Genomic DNA, 18,694 nt, shown 5'->3' with positions numbered 1-18,694 from the left:
AGATGATCTGGCGTTACTGCCCCCTGGCGGCCGGACGGAAGAATCCCCCAGACTTGGCCTGGCCGCTGGGTGGCCTCCCCTGCTCGAGGTCATCGAGTCCCGCCTCTCGCGCCACTCACTGGTCCGGGTAGCCCAGCGGGTAGCGTTTACGCTTCTTTTTACTTTTTTTTTTTTTTTTTTTTTTGCGACGGAGACTCTATCGCCCAGGCTAGAGTGCAGTGGCCAGATCTCGGCTCACTGGAACCTCCGCCTGCTGGGTTCAAGCGATTTTCCTGCCTCAGCCTCCCGAGTAGCTGGGACACCTGGCTAATTTTTTGTATTTTTAGTAGAGATAGGGTTTCACTGTGTTAGCCAGGACGGTCTCGATCTCCTGAACTCGTGATCCGCCTGCCTCGGCCTCCCAAAGCCCTGGGATTACAGGCGTGAGACACCGCACCCGGCTGTGTCCGCGCTGCTTTTCCAGAGCTCTGCCCCCGAGTTTTCAGGGGCACAGCTGTTTCTCCGTCTCTGCCTCCGGGGGGCTAATTACACCCTGTCCTACCCGGCCTCCCGCCTGACCGCCCACCCCCTTGGAAGCCCCCGCAACCCCATCACCGTCGTCGGGGCGACGGCCTCCCCCTCCCAGGCACGTCCCCCTCCTAGGAAAAGGCTGAGGCCCAGTTTATTCCAAATTTTCACGTCGTTTTTTAATTTAAATTCTCTGAATAATTCTCTGTCTCGCGCGGAGTTGGGGAGGTCTGTCCGGGAATCAGGTGGGCAGCTCCTCCGCGGGGCTGGGGCGGAGACGGGGTCTATACAGTCCCCCACCCGAGAGGGGGGCGGCACCCTCCTGCCTGGTTGATTTCCAGGAGGAAGGGGTCCGGCGAGGACAGGGCTGGGCAGCCCAAGCGGAAGGGGATGCCGGCGTTCGGGAAGGGGCTGCGGCCGGCCCTGGGCCGTCGCGTTTGGGGGCCGGGCTAAGGGAGCCCCCAACCCAGGGAGCGAGGAGGAGGGGCAGGGGCGCGGCAGGGAGAGGCGCAGGTCATCCACCGGGGGCCTGGGGAGGGCTGGGGTCGGCGGGGGAGGAAGGCCCGGGCGGAGGCGCGGAGGCGTGGTGCGATCACCGCTTGAAGCGGTAGGTGATGGGCAGCAGCAGCTTGCTCTTCTTGAGCGCCTGCACCTTCTTGAGCGTCTCGTCGTCCAGGGCCAGAAAGCAGCGACGGGAGTACTCGAGCAGGCGCTCCTTGGAGGGGTCGAACTCGCCCACCTCGGCCAGCTTCTCGGGGGCCACAATGAGCAGCTCGGCGATGGGCGTGGTCAGCGCCACGGTGTTCCTGTCCACGCGGTGGTGCTCGAAGGCCCGCGACATGCTCTTGAGCTTCTGGAAGGTGCCCAGGATCTTCTTGTACCGGCAGAGGACCCCGTCGGCGTCCTTCACTGCGGGGCGGAGGCGGGGACACGGAAGTGAGGAGCAGGGGCCAAGACCGAGGGGGCGGACACGGGAAGGGAAACGGCCATGGGAAGGAAGGATCCCGGCGAGCAGAGGCACGGGCGGTGCAGGAGGATACGGAGAACAGGGAAGGGAGGGGCGGAGAGGAGGGGAAGAAGCGCAGCCAGTACTTGGACCAGTGGGAAATGGGAAGAGGCAGGCCCAGGAAGGAGGGTGAGGAGAGAACATGAGCCGAGAGGCCGGGTTCAACCAACGCGGTCCCAGCAACAACACCGCCCCCCCCGCCCGCCTCTCCACCACGCCCAGCCATCACTCTCACCTCCCTGCCTCAGGTGAATTCACTTATTCAAGCCTCACCCGCCCCGAGGTAGGTCCTACTGCGCACCTCCTCCTTACCGATGAAGGTTAAGGAGGTGCCCAAGGTGGCCCTGCCCTCGAGGGTTGACCAAAACTTAAAGTAGACCCAGGACAGGACAGGCGCTATGGCTCACGCCTTGTAATCCCAGGATTACAAGGGAGGAGGGAGAGACAGAACCTGGTGGGTCTTTCTCCAGCAAAGCTGGAGGGGCTTGGAGAGAAAGGAGGGCCTCTGGGAAGGACACACAGCAATTCAGCAGCCCAGGCCCCTCAGCGCCCGCGCCATGCACCTCACCCACCTCGCTGCCTCTCCCGGGCCTTGGGCTTCCCAAAGCGCCTCCGACTAGCACCTCCCCTCTGCTTCCGCCTCCTCTCGCTGGCGCTGCCTTCTTCGGAGGCTCCACTGAGGGAGGAGGCTGCTGACTCAGGGTCCGAGGCCTCGCCCCCAGCCCCACCCCGGCTGTCCCCCTCCATCCGCCTGGGCCCAGGCTTCATCCGGCAGTGGTCCTCTGGGGAGAGAGACACACACGTGCACTATGGGACCAGACATCCCATCACAGGTCCTGGGACTGAGAGAGGCTGCAGTCCCCAGAGCTGGATCCCCCAACCTGGGCTGGTCCCCTAAAGAAACGGACAGGGAGGACAGGAGAGATGCTGGTGGCTGAGTAGAGCCTGCTGGGGTCTGTGGGAGGTAGTAATGGGTGCAGCATTTTCTCAGAGGCTTGGGTTGGCAAGAGGTCTTGGGGAGGCAGCCGACCAGGGACCTCAGGACCCCTGTGAGTATATGCGGTTCCCACAGGGGAGGGAGAGATTTCTGGGGACTGGGTGGGACCTCCGGAGAGTGGCCTCTGTAAACCCAGGAGGCAGGCAAGGCCTTGGCTGGAGTCGGGGGGTCAGACCCTGAGAGAAATCAGGGGTCCTGGGTCCAGCAGGATGGGTTCCACCTCCATCTAGACAGAGGGAGCTGGCTGGCGGAGGCCCAGACACAGGGTCCTCTAGAAGGCGGGTTAGGAGAGGGGTCTGGTGCCAGGGTCCCCACTGGGCAAGTGCCGAGGCCGCAGGACCATCTGTGCAAAGGAGTCCGTCACCCAGCATGGAACCATCAGTGGGAGGAGACAGTGGCAGGCAAGGGCAGTCAGAGGCGGTTTGTTCCAGAGCAGAGGGAAGGCCAGATCCCCAGATGCTGGGCTCCCAGTGACAGACACCACGAGACCATAGGCCCCTTGCCCAAGTTTTTGGGGGAAAGGGTTGAATTCACAAAGAGAGATGTGGGAGTTTTTGAGGGGTCTTCTCAGCCAAGGAGCTAGCAAGGCCGAGCTGAGGGTAGGTGGGGTAAAGTGTGGGTTCTCCAGGACACGGGCTGTCTGGCAAAGGGCCTGACCATCTGGGGAAGAGGATGCGGCTGGGGTCCAAAATGTATTAAGCAGGACACAGGGTCCCAGAGAAGATGCTAGCTGTGAACTGGCTGGGGCTGGGGGTTGCTATGGGAGCTCTCCCGGCTGCTTCTGGCCATGAATTATAGCAGAGCAAGGTATGTGGGCGGGGACTGCCCGGGAACCTGGGGCAGGGTTTGAGGGACAGCACCTGCTGGGTCCCCACCCAAAAAGGCCCACACAGGAAGAGCCTTAATGTCTTTCATGAGGAAGGAGAACTCATTAACCAAGGATGGGACAGGGTGGGTGAGAAGATGGCCCCTGGTGTCACACAGGGGACGGGGGGGACAGGAGGAGGCTGGATGGCTGGACTTTTGGATCTTGGAGAAGACAGGGCCAGGAAGAGGATCAGGGGCCCCCTGAGGAAACCCAAAGGACTAGGGTGGGCCTCTCGGCCAAAGAGATGAAGGAAGGTCCCTCTAGGAGTCAGAAGAGAGGGACTCTCAGGTTCCAGGGTCCTGAAGTCACCATAGGCCGAGGAAGCAGATGGCAGGGCACTGGAGGCTGATGGGATTTGGGGAGCTGAAGGAAAAACCAGGAGGACAGGCCCCAGTAGACAGTTCATGGGGATGAGGTCCTGGACATCAAGTGAAGAGGAAGCTGGGCCTGGGGGCCCAAAACAGGCAGGGGACTAGCAGAGAGGGCCAACATGGCAGGTCCCACCCAGCCAGGCAAACTGTGGAGCCTCGAGTCTGGGTGAGCGGGTACCCAGTAGCGGGACAGGGAGGCGGGTGGATCAGAGCACCCCACACATACCTGCCTCCATCCGAGCAGAAGAGATGAATTTGTCCAGCTGGCACCGCAGGAAGTCCCTCTCTTCCTCCAGGTCCTCGATGCGCTTCTGCAGCCAGGAGTTCCTCTCCAGAGCCATGTGCAGCTGGGCCTTGACGCTGTTCATCAAAGCCAGGGCGGGGGACGCAGCCTCCGGAGGCTCTAGGGACACAGCGAGGGTGGGGGGACCAGGTCACACCCTGGGACTCGGCCTGGCTTCCCAGCTGACTCCAGTCCCTCCACGCCCCCTCGGCTCACCCTCGAAGTTTCCCCGAGAGGGGCTCAGACTGTAAAAGATCTGTGAGTCTAGGTGGGGCGCCTCGTCGAAGGGGATGGAGATCTCGAAGGTCTCATCGTCCTTCACTGGAGAGGAGAGGCCCCGGGTCACCCCTGAGAAGTCCCGGGCCCCTCAGACCACCCCCCAACCACGGCAGCCCGGAGCCGACCGCACTGGGACCCAAGGTAGGGAAGGGGACCCAGCTTCCTCACTTGTCCGCCTCCGGCTGCTCCGGTCATTCATGGCGTGGCTTCCTGCGGACCCCAGCAGCCGAGGGCCTCAGGGGCACTGGATAGAAACAGCAGCCACAAATGGAGGGACGCGGATGGATGGACTCGAGGGTCCATCCTGGGGGAGGTGAAGTGAGACAGGAAGGACCTTCTGGCCTGGATCCCTGGTCTGAGGGAGGAGGGAGCCCGGACCCCAGGACTGAGGCAAAACACGCCTGGGCTTCAAACTCCTGGGTTCCCAGAGTCAGGGGCAGGGGGCCCAGCCACCGAGGTCCTAGGGGAGAAGTGAGCTGGGGATGTGGGCTCCTGGGTATCGAAGGAAAAGGAAGCTGAAGCCCTAAATTGCTGGGTGCCCCAAGGGGTCGCCTGACAGGGACACCTGGCCTGAAGGGGAAGGACTCTCATCGCGGGACACCGCCAGGCCTAAGGAAGAGGCAGGTGCAGAGGGAAACTGCCCCAACTTCCCAGGGTAGGAGGAGGTCCAGCCCGTGCGCGCTGCCTCCCCTACCTCCGGGGCCCCACACCCCTCCCCCGCACTCGCGTGGGCGTGCGGACCCTCCCCCGGTGGTGGGGGCTGGGCGCGTGCGCAGTACGGGGAAAGGTCACGCGTGGGGATGCGCCGCCCCCGCCCTTTGTCCCGGGGGTGGGAGGGGGAGCAGTCGTGGAAAGATCCCAGCGGGGGAATGCATCAGGGCGGGGGTGCAAATACGGTCACCATCCCCCGCCCGCGGGTGCCCGGGGTCCGAGGGGCCGAGGCCCCCCGCGCTCACCCACCCGCGCGCGGAATCCGACTCGGGGACCGACGGCGGCGGCGGCGCCCATGCCCGGCGCCGGGGAGCGTCTGCAAAGTGTCACGGGGAGCCGAGGGAAGCGCCCACCCACCCGCGAACAGGCGGGGCGGCAGGGGAGCGAGTCGTGAAACTGAGCGACGGAACGGGTACGGACGCGGGGATTCGCCCAGTCGGGCCAGGCTAGCGCCCCTCGTTGGAGAGTCCCCTGGTCCAGGTGAGGCCCGCCGTTTGCGGCAGAAGCAGAGGGTCTGCACTTGTGCGATAGCCCCTTACAGCACTCCCCCGCCCTCCCCGAAGCTCAGGCAGGGAACGTCACGAAATTCCCATCCTGGAGCGCTGGCGAGCCTCCGGGGGTCCCCGGGTTGGGTGGCGGTGGGCCCAGTTGGCCCAGGAGAAAGCAGGAGTGTGTGAGACACCGGGAAAGTTGGAGCGAAAGGAGAATCTACTTTTAACGATCTCAGGAACTAGCCAGCGCAGACCCCCCAGAGCTCCCCCACCTCCTACAGCCAGACCCCAAGGTTCTCAGGGATGTGGGGGCCAAAATGGGGGGAGTTACCCCTCTCCAGAAAAACGAGGGGCAGGAACACGCCACCCCCACCCCCATGTTGGTAATTAAGAGCTGGCTTTGGAACAGAGCTAGATTCCAGTCCTGACTGTTCCTGCTCCTCCCCAGCCTGTTAACTCACCTGTAAAATGGGGAAATTACAAGCCCCTCTACATTTCTTGTGAGGACGCAGTGATGGGACACACAGCTCAGCCCAGCACCTGGCCATAGTCAGGGCTTGAGAGAGGAGCGCTGCTGGTATGATTTGAGGTCAGATGGTGGGGTATGATCGCAGCCTCTGCGAGGCTCTTTCCTTTCCCACTCTGGGGAGTACGAACGGAGATTTGTTCTTCCTCCCAAAAAAAAGAGGTCGGAAGAGCAAATGAGGCCTAGCACAGTGCCTGGCACAGACAGGCAAGAAAAATGAATTAATAAGCAGATGTTTATTTAGCTTCAGGCTCAGCTCCACCTGCCTCTCCTGTTCACCAGAAGCATCCATGCTCTGGACTCTGGCCAGCCCTCACGAGAGCAAGGTCTTAACCCGATGGAGGGAGAATCTAAACGTCTGCACCGCCTGCAAAGCTGTACCCATGACCCTCCCCTCCCCACTTCACTTTACAAATAAACTGCAGCCTGGTCCAGAAATTCCAGGGGGAGCCACCTGCCCTAGATTAGTCTTTTCCAAACTATAGGTTCATGGGTGGAGAATTCAATAGAATAGGATGAAATCAGCAGTTTAAAAAAATATGTAGCTGGGCGTGGTGGTGCGCGCCTGTAATCCCAGCTACTCAGGAGGCTGAGGCAGGAGAATCGCTTGAACCGGGGAGGTGGAGGTTGCAGTGAGTGGAGATTGCACCACTGCTCCAGCCTGGGCGACACTGCGAGACTCCATCTCAAATAATAATAGCTAATGAAAAAAAATCTACACATACTAAAGCTAACTATGGTAAAGAAACTTTTGTTTCCAGGCCCAGGGTCCTGAGGGAGGCTGAGGTGTGTGGATCACCTGAGGTCAGGAGTTTGAGACCAGCCTGGCCAACGTGGTGAAACCCATCTCTACTAAAGGTACAAAATTAGCCAGGCATGGTGGCACACGCTTGTAACCCTAATTACTTGGGAGGCTGAAGCAGGAGAATCGCTTGAACCCAGGATGTAAAGGCTGCAGTGAGCCAAGATCATGCCATTACACTCCAGCCTGGGTGACAAGAGCGAAACTCCATCTAACAAAAAAAAAAAAAAAAAAAAGGGGAAGGAAACTTGGTTCACATATATTTTGCATATCTGTGTACTCTTATTACCATATAAAATGTGTTTGTGATAGGAGGTTGTGGTTTTAAAATTGTTTCAGCTTAAAAACATTCTTCCCAGATGACCCAGGTCTTCAGGAGCTGAGGAGGGGATAACCCCAAGGCAGGCCAACCTTCCCATTCCCCAGCCAGGCAAGCTGAGGTCTCCCTGTTAGGCAGCCACCAAAGAGGGTCTGAGATGCCGTCTCTAAAAACAAACCTCGAGTGCTCAGGGTGGGAAACGCATTTATTGTTTGATCGGTCTCAGGCCTGGTTGGGGGGTGGAAGGCAGGACTGGGGTCCCTTCCCCAACAACGGCACAGAAGCCTCAGGAAGATGGCACAGATTCCTGATGACCCACAGCCATCTTTTATGAGGCCAGAGACTTTACACACGACACTCCCCACCCGCATCCAGTCAAGGCTCTGCCACGGAACAGCTGATATCTTTAGGCTAGAGGACTCCATTTTGTGTAGGAGCTCATTCCCATCTCAGCTCCACAACACGGAGGACCTGAAGATTACTCACGGATTCCTCCTTCAGGCAGGGCTCTGCCTTTGAGATGCGGCTGCTCTGTGTCTGTGTCCGGGGGCCTGAACACCAGCCTCGGGCTCTCACCAGGTGTCTGGACAGCAGTCCAGGCTCCCTGCAAAGTCCTGTGGTACCTGGGGCACCCGGCAGCCCAGCTCATGGATGCTTCCAGCGCGTGTGCTTCTGCAGCGTGTTCTGCTCCATAAAGCGGCGAGGGCAGTGTGGACACTGAAATGGGCGTTCCCCAGAGTGCACCCGGCTGTGCTGGGCCAGCTCACCCGCATCCCGGAAGCGGCGAGGGCAGAGCGGGCAGCCGTGGGGCCGCCCACCACCCGCCAGGTGAATGGAATGGTGCCGTGCCAAGTGGCTGGCGCGCTTGAATGCCTTCCCACAGATGTCGCACTCGAAGGGCTTTACCTCCGAGTGGGTGATGCTGTGTCGCTGAAGGTAGGACATGTATTCGAAGACCCTTGAGCACACGGGGCAGCTGTAGCACTTTTTCTGGCCTGAAGCCCCATTGGCCCCTGGCTCCCTCTGTGACTCCTCGTCCACCAGCACTGTGTAGGGGACACCCTGAGTGTCAATGAGCAGGTAGTGGTTGGGCCTTGGAGGAGATGAAGCCTGGGGAGATCCGATGGAGGAGGAAGGTCCAGGTTCTGGGGAGCGGCATGTCCGACGGGGAGGGCCCTCCATGGTCTCAACGGAGGAAAATGCCAGAGGCTGAGGGCAGGGGGATGGCAGCACCAGCATCCGGAGGGCTGGCTGAGGCCTGGTGGATGGGAGATGGGATAAGGTTATATAGAAGAGGGCAGCTCAGCACCGCAGGCTCCATCCTTTTCCCTCCCTTTAAACGGCCCAGGACCTCTACATCCTGCTGCCCTCAGTCCCTCTTCTCCAGTCCCACTCACAGCTGGACTCTGTGACCCCCTAAAGGTCCCCAGGGTTTCCCTCCTTGGAAAAGCTCTCCTAACCTCGGTGCTCCACCACACACTGTACTCACAGGATCTCTTGACCTATTCTGCACAACCTGGACCTCGCTCTAACTTTCCTCTTTGTGGCCTCCCAGGTCAGTGGGTGCCCCACCCCGCAGGCCTCCAGGCCTCTCCCTCCCCTCCTTCTAGCCCTTTCCAGGGTCTGCGTGTTGGCCCATCCTACATACTCAAGCCTTTCCTGACCGCCTCCATACAAGCCAAACCTATTCACAGGGGCTCCGACGTGAGGACCCCCAGGTTCTGGCCCTTTCTCCAGCGACATGTCTGAACAACTCCGTGCTCCCACCCGTCCACCCACCTCAGGCTCTCTCTAGTGCTCGCCCGGCCACCACCAGGCTCGTTCTAGGTCCCAGCGCTCTCGGGGTTCCACCCCCGGGGCCACAGCCCTCGCTTCCTGGGCCTTTCTGTGTAAGTTCTCGCCCCCTGCAAGCTCCAGAAGAGCCTCCTCCGGCGCCTGCCCCACTCCCGCCCCGGCCCAGGTACCCTCCACGCGGTCCAGCCCCTCCCGCCGCCCGCTCCCAGCCCCCTCCCTCCTCCCGGCCCCCGTACCCAGTGCAGCAGCCTCTCAGGTCCGGGCGACTCCAAGCGGCCCCGGGCTACCCTCGCAGTTGCAGGCGGCGGCGGGAAGGGGACCTCTGGGTGTGCCCCAGGAGCTGGCGGCGCCGGCCGAAAGAGAGAAGCCGAAGGGAGAGGAAAGGGTCTAGGGAAGGAAGGTGGGGGCGGGGCGCCCGGGCCGTCGCGAAACGGCTCCGGCCAGAAACACACACCGAGAGGAAAGTACCCAAGCGAGGAAGATCCGGTCTCCACCCCCCCAGCACCCAACGCGCACGTACACGCAAGGAAGAGCTTGAAAATGAAGTGCGGAATGTTTATTGAGCAAAGGGTAGGGGACGTGGGCGGAAAGGGGGTAGATACAGAAATGAACCAGACCGTGCCCGTGCTCTTTATCATCTCTTCCCCGCAGACAACCACCGGTTCACCGCTCCAGAGAGCAGAAAACCAAGGTTTAGAGAGGTCATGTCACTTGCAAAGGCTCACACAGCACAGCTGGACCGGAACCCAGTTCCGACTGGTTCCCAGGCCCAGGGAGGGGCAACGACTTTGGTCTACATCACACAGCTAGAAAGGGGGTAAGGAAGGAATGATGCTCCTCCCTTTGGAAGGTGGGGAAACTGAGGCCCAGGGTAAGGCAGTAACCTCAGCGGAGCCAGGGAGTGTGTGTGGGAGTGAGTGACGCTGTGTGGGTCAGACTTCGTGGCCCTGAGAGGGGCAGGGCAGCTCAAGCCGGGTCTCGAGCTTAGTGGAGGCGCACGTGCTGCGCCAGCTCCGCGGGGTCTTGGAAGCGGCGTGGGCAGAGCGGGCAGGTGTGCGGCGGCCCGGCGCGGGCGCGGTGCGTGGCGCGATGCCGCGACAGGTGGCTGGAGCGCTTGAAGGCCTTGCCGCAGGCGCCGCACGTGAAGGGCTTGAGGTCCGAGTGCGACACGCGGTGGCTCTGCAGCCGCAGAGGGCTGGCAAAGACACGGGCGCACTCCGGGCAGCTGTAGCCCTTGCGAGGGCCGGGCTCTCCTGGGGGCGCCTCGCGCTGGGGCGGGCCCCGGGGCTCCTCCTCCAGCTGCACCGTGTATGTGTAGGGGACCCCATTGGCGTCGATGAGGAGGTGGCGGCCCAGCCGCGGGGGTCGGGGCCCCGCCGCCGAGGAAGGAGTGGAGGAGGGGCCTTCCGCCTTGGGGAAAGGGGGAGCCTTGGGGGGCGGTGGGTCCATGGCCTCCGGAGAGGAGGACCGAGGGTGGGGTGGCCGCGGCGGCAGCAGCAGCATCTGGAGCGGCAGCTGGGAGCGGCGGAGGGGAGATTAGTTAAAATTGCCACTTCCTTTTAGGAAAAGCTTCCTAAAATGGAAAGCGTCCCCACTATCGCTGCTTGTTACCCTTTGTGCGCCACTGACCACCTCCCCAGCAAAATAACAACTCACTCCAGCCCAGCTCTCCCACGTTCCATCAAGCTGCCTCGGAGAGGACATCCAATTGAGCTCTGCAAAACCCCGCCACCACTTGCCACTCCTGGATCCACCTCTCAGCACCCAGGTCAGGTCTGAGAGCGTAGTCCCCCGACTTTTCTTCCCTTTTCTTCTCTCAACCCACCCCAGCAATCAATCCCTCAATCTGTTTATCTCTTTACATCTCACACCCCGGCCCTGCTGATCGCCTAGATTTCTCTAATCTGTGGTTTCTTCTTTCCCTGTTGCCCAGCCCCAGTTCAGGTTGCTTCCCCTCCCTCTGCCGCACCCCCCGCCCAACCAGCCCCCGCATCGGCCTCCAGGCCCTCCTGGGGCTCCATCCCCACTACATGCCACAGGGCCTCCCCATCTTCATATTCCGTGGCCTCCCTCACTTCCTCTCTAGGTACCTCCCCAGAGCCCCACTAACCCAATTCCCCACATTTCACTAGGGCTTTTCCATCCTGTTCCTACACTTAGCACCTCGAAGTCTAGCCACCTCTACTCACTGCGGAACCCATCGTCTCACTACATCTATACACCCCAAGATGACTCAAATGCCTTCCTTCTGTATACCCCAACCTCCCAACCTGGCTACCTGCTACATTCTCCCCAAGGGCCCCCTTTTCTCCCCCGCCCCTGTATATGGCGGTGACATCGTTACTTCTTTCTGTACCCATCAGGGCCTTCTCCCAAACCCCGTTATGCACACCAGGCCCCGGGACTCCGCTTCCCACAGCACCTCTCCCAAGCCCACTTTCCCCTCCTTTCTGTGTACATCTGGCATCTCTCCTTCTCTTCTTCACCTCTTCCAGGAGCCCCATCCGTCTCCCTGTTACACACAGCATGGCCCCCGCCCGTTCTTTTGCTCTACTCCCCTTGTTTCTGGGAACCCCAGCACCCGGGCGTTTTCGCCCCCATCCCGCTACACACCGCCCCCCGCCTCCCGGCCCCGGGGCCCCTCCTATTCCCCTCACTTCCCCAAGGAGCCTTGGCGCCTCGACTGCCCCTCCCGTCCCTCCGCCCGACCCTGCCGCTCCCCACCCCCATCCCCATCCCGGGCGGCTCCAGCGCACTCCCCCAGCCTGCCCGGCCTCGGCGTCGTCCCGGGGCCAGGCTCCTCCCTCCATCCCGGCCCCCGTACCCCGTGCGGCGGCCTCTCGGGTCCGGAGGAGCGGGCCGAGGTCCCGGGCGGCCCCGGGCTTCCCCTGGCGAGCGCCGGCGGCGGAACCGAGACTTCCGGGCAGCTCCGGGCCGGCGGCGCCGGGGACGCGGGGACTGGGGGCGCGGGCGCGGGGGTGCGAGGGGTTGGCTGCGTCCCTGGGAAAAGGCGCCGGCCGGAAGCGCGCGAGCCCCGTGCGGAGGTTCCGCCGCCTGGAGCCGGCGCTCCCACCCCTCGGCTCTGCGGAGCGCCCTGCGGGGAGGGGACCGGAGGCGCGGGGCTCGCTGAAGACGCCCGCCCCCGGCGGCCCCGCTCCCCTCCCACCTCCGGACTGGAACAATTCCGCCGCTTGACAAGAGATCGGCCAATAAACCGCGACTAAGCAAAGTTACGTCTTTGCCCGAAGGCCCACAAGGGTTTGCCCTCTTTCCACTGGGCCGTCGCTGTCTGCTCGGCCGTGGCCACCCACCGAGGTAGAGGGCGGGAGAAGGGATGTTCCTGCCGGCTGGGCAAATGTGGAGACCGAGGTCCAGAGGCCAGCCATTGGCTCCGATGTGGCCGGGCCGTGATTCTCCACCCAGCAAATGGGCAGACCGAGGCCCGGAGAAGGCCAGATGCTGCCAGATAGTTGGGGAAGGTGTGTGCTTCCCACAGGGCACATGCGGGCACCGAGGCCCACAGAGGGCCAGACGGCTACGTGCGCAGGTGGGGAGGTGTGGTATTTCCAGAAGGCACATGGGGACACCGAGGCGCAGCGAAGGCCAGGCCTTGCCAGATGCGGAGGTGGGAAAGGCTGGCACTGCCCACGGGGCCCACTGGAAGCCTGATGCGGGCTCGCGGGCTGCGCCAGGTCCTGGGGCACTTGAGGCCCGGGCGCTGGCTGCGCATGCGAAGGACTCGGGCGTCGAAAGCAACGCGCGCTGGCGCTGCAGCTGCACTGGAGAGAGCTGCACACGCGGCCGCTGCAGCTCCTCCTCCAGCCACGTGGCGCCGCGGCCTCGCAGGAGGGCGGCAGCAGCAGCATCTGCAGGTGCAGCTGGGAGTGAGGGACAGAAGAGGAGTCACAGTTGCAGCCAGCCCCAGGACCCTGGGGGTGCCACCGCTACGTCCTAGAGCACTGTCCATCAGAACTTTCTGCAATGGTACCAAGTTCTATGAGGGTCACTAGCCACGTGGGACTCTCACACTCTTGAAATGTGGCTGGTGTATCAGAGGACCTGAATTTTAAATTGTATTAAATTTCCAATAATCAGCACGGTGGCTCACGCCTGTAACCCCAGCACTTTCGGAGGCCATGGTGGGCGGATCACCTGACGTCAAGAGTTCGAGACCAGCCTGGCCAAAATGGTGAAACTCCATCTCTACTAAAAATACAAAAATTAGCCGGGTGTAGTGGTGCCCCCTTCAGTCCCAGCTACTTGGGAGGCTGAGGCAGGAGAATCGCTTGAACCTAGGAGGTAGAGGTTGCAATGTGCCAAGATCGTGCCACTACACTGCAGCCTGGGTAACAGAGGGAGACTCTCAAAAAGTAATAATTTCCCATAATCAAAATTTAAGCCACATGTGGCTCCTGCCTTATGGAACAACTCCAGAGACCACTGTCAACCAGTTGTAAACTGCAGGCCCAACAGCCCAAAAGGCCTCACAGTTATACTTGGTTTGGAACACAAGGTACTTTTTAAACATTTCACTGGGCGGTATGTCTATTTTTTGAGACAGAGTCTGACTCTGTCACCCACGCTGGAGTGCAGTGGCATGCTTCTGGCTCACTGCACCCTCAACCTCCCAGGTGCAAGTGATCCTTTTCCACTTCAGTCTCCTAAGCAGCTGGGACTACAGGCGTGGGCCACCACACATTTTGAGCCAGACCACTCTTTGTTGTAGGGGACCATCCTGTGCGCTGTAGGGTGTTGAGCAGCATCATTGGCCTCCACCCACCAGATGCCAGTAGCACCCTTCCCCAACCCCAGTCGTGACACCCCAAAATGTCTCTAGACATTGCCCGTGTCCCCTAGGGGGCAACATTGCTCCTGGTTGAGAACCCCTGGTCTACTTGGACAATTACCCAACCTGAGTCTCTTGCCCAGATCCCTGATACAAAGTTTGTACCCTCCAATTTTTTTTTTTTTTTTTTGGAGATGGAGTATTGCTCTGTCGCCCAGGCTAAAGTGCAGTGGCACAATTCTAGGCTCACTGCAACCTCCAACTCCCAGGCTCACTCGATTCTTCTGCCTCAGCCTCCCAAATAGCTGAGATTACAGGCATGCATTACCACTCCCGGCTAATTTTATATTTTTGGTAGAGACGAGGTTTCACCATATTGGCCACCTGGTCTCCAACTCCTGACCTCACATGATCCACCTGCCTCGGCCTCCCAAAGTGCTGGGACTACAGGGTTGAGCCACCACACCTGGCCTCCTCCAAATCTCATGTTGAAATGTAATCCCCAGTGTTGGAGATGGGGCTTGATGGGAGGCATTTGGATCATGGAGGTGGATCCTTCATGAATGGCTTGGTGCCATCCTTGAGGTAATGACTGAGATCTCGCTGAGTTCACGAGATCTAGTTGTTTAAAAGAGCATGTCAGGCTGGACGTAGTGGCTCACACCTGTAATCCCAACACTTTGAGAGGGTGAGGCAGGCGGATCATGAGGTCAAGAGATCGAGACCATCCTGGCCAACACGGTGTAACCCCATCTCTACTAAAAATACAAAAACTAGCTGGGTGTGGTGGCGGGCGCCTGTAGTCCCAGCTACTCGGGAGGCTGAGGCAGGAGAATCACTTGAACCTGGGATGCAGAAGTTGCAGTGAACCAAGATTGTACCACTGCACACCACCCTGGCAACAGAGCAAGACTCCATCTCAAAAAAAAAACAAAAAACAAAAGCGTGTCACCTCTCACCAGTCTTTTCCCCCCACCATATGCCAACCACCCCTTTACCTTCCACCATGATTGTAAGCTTCCTGAAGCCCTCGCCAGAAACAGCTGGCAGGACCACACATCCTGTACAGCCTGCAGAACCATGAGCCAATTAAACCTCTTTTCTTTGTAAATTACCCAGCCTCAAGTATTCATTCATAGAGACGCAATGAAACTAACACAATCCCTCTCTTGAGTTTCAGACCATATAACTATTGGCATTATAGTGGCCACAACCCCCACCCCCACTGCTGTCCCCGGAAATAATGACAACAATAACCACCATTTATTGAGCCCTCACTCGGGAACAGCCATTGCTAAATGCACAGCATCCTCAGGGCAGAGCTACAGGAAAGTACCATGAGGATCCCTGTTTTACAGATGAGGGAAGCAGAGCTCAAAGAGATCGTGTGATTGGCCTGAGGTCACATATCCTCAAGCGGGATGGCCAGGACAGCACCTGCCTCTGCCCGCACTGGGTCAGTGCACATGACCCTGTCAGCAAGCCACACATTTCCCTGTAATCCCACCGTCACCGCTGCCACCCCAGCGCCAACCACCACCAATTACCCCCAGCTTATAGCAGTAGCAGCCTTCCCTCCATCACTCTCCCTCCCCTCTCGTTTTTTTGTTGCTGTTTCTTTTTTCAGACAGAGTCTCGCTCTGTCACCCAGGCTGGAGTGCAGTGGTGGGATCTCGGCTCACTGCAGCCTCCACCTCCCAGGTTCAAGCAATTCTCCCACCTCAGCCTCCTGAGTAGCTGGGATTACAGGCGTGCACCACCACAGCCAGCTACTTTTTTGTAATTTTAGAAGAGACAGGGTTTCACCGTGTTGCCCAGACTGGTCTCGAACTCCTGGCCTCGAGCATCCACCTGCCTCAGTCTCCCAAAGTCCTGGGATTATAGGCGTAAGCCATCATGCCTGGCCTTCTCCCTCCCTTCCCTGTGGCAATTTCCAAGTGATTTTTTAAGCTCATAGAATCATTCCCTGACTTAAAACCTTCCCTTCTGAGACTGAGCAACATATTGAGACCCTGTCTCTCCAAAAAAGTAATAATAATTAGGCAGAGGTGGTGGTGCCTGCCTACAGTCCCAACTACCCAGGAAGCTGAGACAGGAGGACTGCCTGAGCCCAGGAGTTACAGAACACAGTGCATTATGATCTAAACCTTCCCTTCTGCCCTTAGAGTAAACCCAGACACTGCAAGGCCCTGCATAGACTGTGCCCGCGGCTGCCTTCCCTTCTGGGCATCATGGTGCTGCCTCTCCCTTGCCTGATGCACCGGCCTCTCCCATCTGGAACGCCTTTGTGCTTGCTCTTCCCCTCTCTGTGATGTTCCTTTCAGCTCCTCACAAGAATGGCTCCTTCCTGGACTTCAGGTTTCAGCTCACAGAACACCTGGTCACAGCAGCCTTTAGTGACTGTGTTAGCTCGAGGTGCCCTGCTCGGTGTCCTCCGTCTGTTCGTTTCCTTCACATCCCACAGCACGATCCATGATGGCCTCGTCGATCTACTGCCTGCTGTGTGACTGCCTGCCTTCCCCACTCTCCAAAGCCCAGCTCCATCCTGGTCAATATTCTACCCTCAGAATCTATCAAAGGTCTCGGGAAAGGGTAGGGAATCAGAATCTATCAAAGGTCTCAGGAAAGGGTAGGGAATCAATTCGATATTGGTTGAATAAATGAATGAATTTGATCGCCCCATCCAAAAGTCAAGCATCACCTCCCTACCCAGCTCCCCAACAAACAGAACCCCTGCTCACCCTCAAGACATGATCATCGGGAAGCCACACCATCTAGACAAAATTCTTGTCCCGCCATCTAGAACTTTGAACGTCCCCATCTCCTCCCACTCCCTCACTCCCCAAAGTCAGACAAGCACCAAGTTCCATCACCTCCACCCCCTGAGGGCACTCCCCTCCGTTCTCCAAGAGCTGGGCAATGCCCTCCATTCTCCAGACGAAGTTCTGGCCCCTTCCTTCTCACCAGGACCACCACACAAGCCTTCTCCCTGGTACCCTGGCCTCCAGTTCCTCCCCCACGCTGGCCTGACCTCGACAGGTTCTTCTCACAGCTGTGTTGAATGCAACCTCAGCACCATGCGTAACATTCTCCTGGCCCCCTTTACCCTCAGGACCAAGTCCGAGTTTCTCAGCCTAGACTCTGAGACCCTTTGTGAGGTGGCCCAGCCACTTCCCCACCTCACTTCTCATTCCTGTGCTCCAAGCACACACGGCATCTCACGGGCCCCTGGCCAGACCTTGAATTTACACAGCTCCACACGCAAAGGCTTCTGTGTTTTCCTCGCCCTGAGAATTCTTCCCCTTTGCTGGCAACCTTCTCCTTACCCTTCTGGAATCATGTATTCTGACCTCTCAAGTTGGCTAGGTGTCACCTATATGCCCTGCTCACCAGTCCACCAGCTCCTCTGCTTAAAATCCTCCCTACAGTATAAGCCTCTCAGCCTGGCATGAAAGGCCTCGCCCAACCTGATCTCAGTCACCTTTCCCACCCTTGCCCTCACCCAACCTGTTCCACACAGCTGCAGCGAATCATTGACTTCTCCATTTACACCTCAAATCTTGGGCCACTGTGACTGATTACTCATGTCCCCAAACTTCAGTTCACACTGCATATCCATATCCAGGGTCTCGATGAATCCTCTCAACGGTCCAGCGAGGCTGGCAAACAGATGCACTCCACAGCGCAGAGGGAGCAGAAGCCGCTCAGATCTCCGGCCGGAGTGACCGAGTGACCCCCGCTCCAGCACCCTCCCCTCCCTCTGGCTGCCCAAACCCTCCCCAGCCTGCAGTCTGGGTCCTGCCTCCTTCAGGAACCTTTTCTTGGCCACCCCCTCTTCTCAAGGTCCACTATTCATCCCACTCTGTCTTCCCATGGGAAACAGCCCCTTCTCCCCTTGGGAAATACAGTGAGTCCCAGGCCTGTGCCTCTCGGGTAACTGGATCCAAGCCCACTCCCAAGGCTTTCTGCCCTCCTCTCCCTATACCTCGTCCCCTGGTCTCCGCAGCCCCTCCCCAAGCCTCCTTCGCAGGGCCTCTCAGTTTCCAATGCCCACTGCCCTGAGGACCACTCTGTCCCACACCCCAAATCCCTCACTTGGGCAGGACTCTTAAGAATGCCGTCACGGCTGAACCTGCTCACTCCCCGCAGTCCGGCCCGGTCTCCCTAGCCCTACGCAGCAAACTTTCACGTCCGGAAGTGGCCGCAGGGACGACTTCCGGGATACTCCGACTTCTCCGACAGCTTCCGGATTCGGAGAGCAGCAGGAAAGCACTCCGTCCGGAAACGCACCCACAAGAGAAAGGTTCCTGCGTCGCGCAGCTTGCTACTCCACACACACTACACAAAAGTTAAAATGAAATCACTATTTGGCGCCGTGCCGGATGCTGAGGGAGGGAATACAACAGAGATGGCTTTTGTCAAAAAAAAAAAGGACTTTTCTTTTTTTTTTTTTGAGACGGAGTCACGCTCTGTTGCCCAGGCTGGAGTGCAGGAGTTCACCGGAGTGATCTCGGCTCGCTGCAACCCCCGCATCTGGAGGTTCAAGCTATTCTCCTGCCTCAGCCTCCCGACTAGCTGAGATTGCAGGCGTCCGCCACTACGCCCGGCTGATTTTTTTGTATTTTTAGTAGACATACGGTTTCACCATGTTGACTAGGCTGGTCTCGAACTCCTGACTTTGTGATTCGCCTGCCTCCGCCTCCCAAAGTGTTGGAATTACAGGCGTGAGCCACCGCGCCCAGCTAGAAAAGGACTTTCCTTAAAAAGTCACTTTATCCTTCTGGGCTCGAGAAGGAGCCATCTTTCTACAAAGGGAAAGACTATACAATAGAAAAGACTTTCTTCCTCCCTTCCCTTGTCCCCCAGGGCTACTGAGCCAAGGAAAGACTTTCATTTATTCCTATTTATTTATTTATTTATTTATTTATTTTGAGATGGGGTCTCGCTTTGTCGC

General features: G+C 59.1%; 3 protein-coding genes across 8 annotated transcripts; all 3 read right to left on the bottom strand.

Moving 5' to 3' along the window:
- Positions 1 to 660: 660 nt before the first annotated feature.
- Positions 661 to 5,977, bottom strand: CCDC106 (coiled-coil domain containing 106). 4 transcript variants are annotated; one of them, XM_025367209.1, is made up of 6 exons: positions 5,272 to 5,977; positions 4,480 to 4,555; positions 4,249 to 4,353; positions 3,976 to 4,152; positions 2,086 to 2,295; positions 661 to 1,416 (listed from the first exon to the last, which is right to left on the bottom strand). In XM_025367209.1, the coding sequence occupies exons 2-6, from the start codon at positions 4,508 to 4,510 to the stop codon at positions 1,100 to 1,102; spliced, it is 840 nt and encodes a 279-aa protein (XP_025222994.1). In that variant the 5' UTR covers positions 4,511 to 4,555; positions 5,272 to 5,977; the 3' UTR covers positions 661 to 1,099. The 4 variants fall into 4 exon arrangements, with proteins under 4 accessions (XP_025222994.1, XP_025222995.1, XP_025222996.1 ...); XM_025367210.1 differs by having other exon boundaries at positions 4,480 to 4,803; positions 5,272 to 5,494; XM_025367211.1 differs by having other exon boundaries at positions 4,480 to 4,615; positions 5,272 to 5,319.
- A 1,370-nt stretch (positions 5,978 to 7,347) lies between these two features.
- Positions 7,348 to 17,950, bottom strand: ZNF581 (zinc finger protein 581). Of its 3 annotated transcripts, none has more exons than XM_025368742.1 (2): positions 17,248 to 17,950; positions 7,348 to 8,418 (listed from the first exon to the last, which is right to left on the bottom strand). In XM_025368742.1, exon 2 carries the CDS (start codon positions 8,397 to 8,399, stop codon positions 7,806 to 7,808), a length of 594 nt encoding a protein of 197 aa, XP_025224527.1. In that variant the 5' UTR covers positions 8,400 to 8,418; positions 17,248 to 17,950; the 3' UTR covers positions 7,348 to 7,805. The 3 variants fall into 3 exon arrangements, with proteins under 3 accessions (XP_025224527.1, XP_025224529.1, XP_025224528.1); XM_025368744.1 differs by lacking the exon at positions 17,248 to 17,950 and adding an exon at positions 9,191 to 9,418; XM_025368743.1 differs by lacking the exon at positions 17,248 to 17,950 and adding an exon at positions 9,125 to 9,149.
- Positions 9,496 to 11,247, bottom strand: ZNF580 (zinc finger protein 580). Its single transcript, XM_025368745.1, has one exon. The coding sequence runs from the start codon at positions 10,455 to 10,457 to the stop codon at positions 9,939 to 9,941; it is 519 nt and encodes a 172-aa protein (XP_025224530.1). The 5' UTR covers positions 10,458 to 11,247; the 3' UTR covers positions 9,496 to 9,938.
- Positions 17,951 to 18,694: the final 744 nt, after the last annotated feature.

Source organism: Theropithecus gelada, chromosome 19 (genome assembly GCF_003255815.1).
Source record: "Theropithecus gelada isolate Dixy chromosome 19, Tgel_1.0, whole genome shotgun sequence".
NCBI lineage: Eukaryota > Metazoa > Chordata > Mammalia > Primates > Cercopithecidae > Theropithecus > Theropithecus gelada.
This window is presented reverse-complemented; position numbering and strand designations above follow the sequence as displayed.